The sequence below is a fragment of the Octopus bimaculoides genome, chromosome 24, assembly GCF_001194135.2.
Source record: "Octopus bimaculoides isolate UCB-OBI-ISO-001 chromosome 24, ASM119413v2, whole genome shotgun sequence".
NCBI lineage: Eukaryota > Metazoa > Mollusca > Cephalopoda > Octopoda > Octopodidae > Octopus > Octopus bimaculoides.
Window position 1 is genome coordinate 25,974,084 of NC_069004.1, and position 6,736 is coordinate 25,980,819.

Below are 6,736 nucleotides of genomic sequence, written 5' to 3' on the forward strand. Positions count from 1 at the left end.
TAATTAATTAAGTCAACCATAGCATATGTCTGGTATTTCATTGACATTGCAAGGTTGAAAGACAAAGTAAACCCATGTGGAATTGGAAGTTAATAATGGAGGGATGCCAGTTGGAATACTAAGCAGTTATTTAATATAATTTGGGCAGGATAAATAGCACAAAGTATTTTTGTTCAAATGAACTGGTTTCTTTTTTTATCAGTTTTCTTGCCAATACATACATTTTTTTGCCAAAATAGATTGAGGAAACACACAGGCATGGCTGTGTGGTAAGAAGTTTGCTTCCCAACCACATGGTTCTGGGTTCACTTCCACTGCACAACATTTTGGGCAAGTCTCTTCTCCAATAGCCTTGGGCCGACCAAAGCCTTGTGAATGAATTTGGTAGATGGAAACTGAAAGAAGCCTATCATGTGAGTGTGTGTGTGTCTTTGTGTCTGTATTTGTCCCCCACCACTGCTTGACAACCAGTGTTGGCATGTTTATGTCTCCATACCATAACTTAGGGATTTGGTAAAAGAGACAAACAGAATAAGTACTAGGCTTCAAAAAAATTAAGTACTGGGGTCGATTAGTTCAACTGAAACTCTTCAAGGCGGTGCCCCAGCCTGGCCGCAGCCTAATAAATGAGACAAGTAAAAGATTAAAAGACAAAAGACACACATGATAGGCTTTACACAATTTCCATCTCCCAAATTTTACCGGAAAAATATTGACCAAACAGCTTTTTATGGTAGAAGGTGGGATAATATTGAGACAGAGCTGAAAAAGCAGGGATCTAGCAGGAGAGCAGCAGAAAAGACGGACCAGAGTCGAACAATGGAGAAAAGCCTTTGATGGCCTACTCTCCATAGGGAGTGAGGGTCATTATGTAATGTAAAGGTGGTCATAGGTACATAGAAAGCAATGCACAAGGGATATCACCTCCTGTTTCTGCCATTTTTTATGGTTATTAACAAACTTCATGCTTGGCAATTGGTGTTGGGTTGTTTGTGTCTCCTGTAACTAAGTGATGAAGGCCCATGCCTTAGTGGTTGAGGTATTCAGTTGACAATCGTGAGGTCATCAGCTCAATTCCAGGCAGTACATTTTGTCCTTGAGCAAGACACTTCATTTCCCATTGCTCCAGGCCACTCAAGACAGCGTGCAGTAGGACTGAACCAGAAACCACATGGTTTCAAAGAATCTTTCTTAGACATACAACCATACTTGAATCCTTGATAACCGGTGTTGGTTTGTTTGTGTTCAACACTGGTGAAGACATGTGGCTTCGTGGTTAGGGTATACAGCAGACAATTGTGAGGTTGTCAGTTCAATTCCTAGCAGTGCATTGTATTCTTGAGCAAGATACTTTATTTCATATTGCTCCAGGGCACTCAAGATGCAGGAACCATATAGTTTCAAAGTATACTCCTTAGATGCACAGCCATACTTAAATCCTTGGCAACTGGTGTTGGTTCATTTGTGTCCCCTGTAACTTAGTGGTTCAACAAAAGAGACCTATAGAATAAGTATCAGAATTTTTTTTTAAATCAAGTATTGGGGTTGATTTGTTTGATGGAAAACCCTTCAAGGTGGTGCCCCAGCATGACCATAGTCTGAGAACTGAAACAAAGATAAAAAATAAAAAAGGTAGGATTGGTTATTAATAGCAATCCTATTAATAATGTACAATGTCTTAAATTTGGAGTTGGTGGAGGAGGTAGGGTACAGTTGATTATGTCAATCCTTGTGGTTAAGGGGGCCAGGGTGAACAGCAACAGATGCACTGCTTCATCCTCACCCCTTCTTTCTTCACCGCCGCCGTTGCCGCCGCCACTGCCACTGCCGCCACCACCACCACCATGTTCCTTTGTAGTCTCTTCATGTTTCATTTACTGAGGTGGAGTTTGCACATGGATTTGTGGGAGGGACAGTTGTCAATCGCACCAGCCCCAGTACTTCGCAGGTGCTTTTTTTTTTTTATTCTTATCAACCTTGGAAAGAAGGACGAAAGGCAAAACTGGCCTTGGAAGGATTTGAACTCAGAATGTAAAGGGTTGTAATTAACCCATTACCTTCCATAACTCTATTAACTGGAATTTTTTTTTTTATGCAACTTTGATTTCTAGCATAAAACAGCCTTAGAAACATGCTGGAATGATCAAAATAACATTTCAAAATAGCACTTTAAATAGAAATAAGCGAGATATCGGGTGAAAAATTAGCAAACCTCATTTGAACATCAGAGAAATATACCTAGTAGATATAGCAAAAAGGTTAGATATGTGTAAATATTGACAGATAATTAAGAAATTTGTAATTTTTAAGTGATCTCATATGAGATCACTGGTAGGTAATGGGTCAAATGGTCGAGAACGTGAAGGGGACGGATGGAGGAGGAGATTGGGAGGGTTGGCTTGAGAAAGGAAGACACCCAAAACCAGGCATGATGGCGAGATGGTGTGAGGGCAGTTGCTATGGCATTGAGGTAGATCTGGCTGCCCCCATTAACGGGGACAAAACCCGGATTGAAAACACTGGATGATGATAATGACGACATTACTCCATAAGGAACATAGGGCCAGGTTCCTGGTTTCTTTGGCATATACATTCCTCCCTGGATGGGATGCCAGTCCATTGCAGGATTGCTCACCTTTGCCAGCAGAGTGGATTGGAACAATGTGAAATGAAGTGTTTTGCTTAATGCAACACATCGCCCAGTCCAAGAATTGAAACCACATCCTTTCGATTACTCATTTTTATCAGCCATGTGAACTAGAACAGAGTGAAATGAAATATTTTGCTCAAGAACACAACACATCACCCAGTCCAAGAATAGAAACTACAATCTTATGATCACCAAGCCATGCACCTCCATGCTGGCGTGTCACAGGATTACTCATTTTGGTCATGGAATAAAATGAAATGAAGTATTTCGCTCAAGAACACAACACATCGCCCAGCTGAAGAATTGAAACCACGGCCTTTTGATTGTTCATTTTTATCAGTTGTGTGAACTGGAACAAAGCGAAATGAAGTGTTTTATTCTTTTATTCGTTTCAGTCATTTGACTGCGGCCATGCTGGAGCACTGCCTTTAGTTGAGCAAATTGACCCCGGGACTTATTCTTTGTAAGCCTAGTACTTATTCTATTGGTCCTTCTTGCCAAACTACTAAGTTATGGGAATGTAAACACACCAGCGATGTTGGGGGGACAAACACAGACACACAAACATACATATATATACGACGGGCTTCTTTCAGTTTCCGTCTACCAAATCCACTCACAAGGCTTTGGTTGACCCGGGGCTATAGTAGAAGACACTTGCCCAAGGTGCCACGCAGTGGGACTGAACTCGGAACCATGTGGTTGGTAAGCAAGCTACTTACCACACAGCCACTCCTTGCTCAAGACTACAACACATCGCCCAGACCAGGAATAGAAACTACAATCTTATGATCATTAAGCCATGCAACTCCATGCTGTAATTAAATGCCACAGGGTATTTTGTTTGCTTCTATCTGTCAACCAAATCAAGATACAAAAATTGTTCTTACCAATGTAGGATCCATCCTTGTGGACACACATTCCTGAAAACTCTCCGTCCGTGAACTCATCGAGGTTGCTGAGGTTTTCTTGAATTGATTCGTTGTCCTCAGGGACGTCATCCATCTCACTCTTGGTCTTGTTACGCTGAATATGGCTATTTCGCATAGCTGTTTTCTGGTAGTTTGGAGACAGATGTTTGACAACTGATGTTTTAAGTACAGCTTCAGAAATCACTGTCTCGTGAAGACGAGGATCGAGGACAGGAACATTATCAAAAGCCAATTTGCTCAGCTGGTTTTTATTATCGTTTGGAGATTCTCCTATATCCTGGATTACTAAACTGATAAAAATCAAAAAAAAAATAATAATTTTTAAACGGTGAAAACATAAAAACTTATAAACAGAGTATATTCAGATGATAAAAGATGCTGGGAGGCAAAGTTTAGTATTTCCTGAATCTCTCATCATCATCATCATCGTTTAACATCCATGTTCCATGTTGGCAAGGGTTCGATGGTTTGACAGGAGCTGGCCAGGCAGGAGCCTGCACCAGACTTCTGTGTCTGTTTTGGCAGGGTTTTTACAGCTGGATGCCCTTCATAACACTAACCACTCAGCAGAGTGGACACCACCCAGATGATAAGAAGAAAAAGATAATCTCAGAAGGGTAAAAACACAAAAACACACGCAGTAAGTAAATCAGATGATGACGGACATCGGATTTCCTCATCCGCACCCCAACTCTTCCTAGTGATATATTCCCCCAGCTCTTCTATACTTTTGGACAGAGTAGCCATCTCAGGCACTGGCACCCTTCACAACTGTTGTATTCCTCTCGGGGGACTCGCAGAGAAAAGACAACGAGTTGTACAACTTAGTTATTACATTTATTTATTAATTATAAACAAAGAACGCATTCACCGAATGTTCGTTATTAAGAAACAAGAATGTTGTCCTCGCCATATATATCAATAACATTCCACTTCGACAGTCATTCAAAACAACAACGAAACAAGGACTTCAGACGAACCACATTGAAACATGGGACCTCAGACGAACAACACACAAATCCAACAGTCCATATAACAACAACCTTCAAGGTGAAGAGAGCTCAATCACTGGCTGCAGATCTACTACTTCCCAGATACAAGTTAAGGCTGACATACACAGAATAATTGCTGTTCATTTTTAACGTCTACTTTTCTATGCCTGCGTTAATTAAATGGAATTTGAGACAGGTATTCTATAGCCAGATGCGCTTTCTGTCGCTTTCAGCACTGGAGATGGCAGAAATTTATCTCGCCGCTAGTGATATAAACAAGAATAAACAAAAGTCAAATATGAGAGTTTCTTTCATGGTATCTACCACTGTATAGCTTGCTTTAACAGGACATCCATGTTTAAGTGGGAATCGAAATTAAAATAAGCATAAAAAAAAAAAATTGATTGTAGTTTTTAATTAATTTAATACTAACCTCTTTTGCAGCATATCTTCAGTTTTTTTTGAACTGCCACAAGAGCTTAATATATCACCACTGTCAAGGAGGTCTTCATCGTAATCTTTTCCTTGACAAGACTTTTGAATTTCTTTCTCCAAAAGTTCAAAGCTGTCTTCTTCAGAGTCTTCAGAGGATGCTAGCATTTTATCCGTTTTGGATTTTTCAAAACACATTTTCCTGGGAGGCAGTGCTTTGAAACTCCTTCTCCGCCGTAATTTATAGTTTGATGGAGGGGCTTGTTTGGAAACCGACTCAGTCAGGGAAACACTCATTCTGTTTATAAGATTAACGTTGGATTCTTTCTTATCAACTCCACGTTTTCTTGTCAGAGTCTTCTTGCGGTCATTAACATCACCTATACTGTCAGCAGCCACTACATTCTCATGAAAGCGTCCACTGTCAAGATTGTTGTCGGAACCAAATTCACTGGGCAGCAGTTCACAGTCTACTTGAAGGGCTTTCATCTTAGATTCAACTAAAGTTAGTTCAGAACCAACAGATTGTGTTCTTGAACAGAGCTTGGTTTTACAAAGAAAGCTGTTATCATGTTTTATCGCTACAGCCTCTGTTAGGAGATAGTCATCAGCCTTATCATTAAGATTTTCGTTTGGCGAGCTGGTGTTTTCCAGGTCTAAGCTCTTGTTATGGAATAATTTATCACCAGTTGTGTCTTCAGTATTGTTGCTAATATATAAATTAGATTCTACAGGAGTCTTTGAATCCTCAATGGAAGTGAATTTGCTGGTCTTTAAATCTTTGGCTGTCTTGTCACCATCTTCAAACTGGTTGCAAGCATGATCACCATCACCATCACCATCGTGTTGTTGCTCCTCAACAGACAGCGTAGAGCGAGCTTTTGCAATTCCAACATCTGGGGCACATTTAGACTCTTCAGGCTTTTTAGTAGTAACGCCTTCAAGAGGATCTGGCTCCAGTATCACAACAGAACTGTCTTCAGGGTTTGAGAACAAATCATTAGTCAAAACTGGCTCATGCTGCCTGTCCTTCATTTTAACGGCAGGCAGAAATAACAGATCTTCATCTATCACAGAAGGGGTGATTTCATTATGGTTTAAGCTTTTTGAAGAACGATATGGGGTTGAAGAATTTTCAGGTTTCAGTTCCTCCACATCCTTCATCCAGTTACTGAAATCAAGTGTGCCCTTTTCTTCAGCATTTCTTTCTATAAACTGGTTTTCTTTCAGCATTTCTTGGTGCTTGTGGTGTGCTATATTTCCTTCAAGGGTAGCCCTTTTGGAGCCTAGAAAATTATATTTAAACAATATTAAAACAACAACAAAAACAAACAAAAAGAAAACAGTTAAGCACAGGACTTTTAGCTCAAAGAGGTATCATTTAAAGTAGTGATTCTCAGCTGGGGTCTATATGGTTTTGGGCGGGGTCCATATAAGATTTTGGTGTTAAAATTCATCTGCAATAAACTGGTTATACTTTTTATAGGGTGTCCACAAAGTCTGGGTACAGGGAGTAAATAAAATCATAACATGTCTTCTTTTTTTAATTTTTTTAATTTTACAGGAGAGTAAATTAATAGCCAGATTAAAGGGGCTAGTTTTTTGAAGCAAACAAGAGGATGGGAGGGAGGCAGGCAGGCAGGAGAGAGAGAAGGAGGGAGACAGAGGATAAGGAATAGAGGAAAGGAGGGAGAAGAGGAGAGAGAGGGAGACGGGGAGAAAGGGAGAAG

At 40.3% G+C, this 6,736-nt stretch overlaps 1 protein-coding gene across 1 annotated transcript in view; it reads right to left on the reverse strand.

Annotated features, from left to right (window-relative positions):
- Positions 1-6,736, reverse strand: part of LOC106879922 (uncharacterized) — a 44,400-nt gene that overhangs the window by 5,785 nt on the left and 31,879 nt on the right. The window contains exons 8-9 of the mRNA XM_014929675.2: positions 5,008-6,292; positions 3,541-3,872 (exon numbers count right to left, since the gene is read on the reverse strand). Coding sequence (XP_014785161.2) covers positions 3,541-3,872; positions 5,008-6,292 — 1,617 coding nt within the window. The remainder of the gene's footprint in view (positions 1-3,540; positions 3,873-5,007; positions 6,293-6,736) is intronic.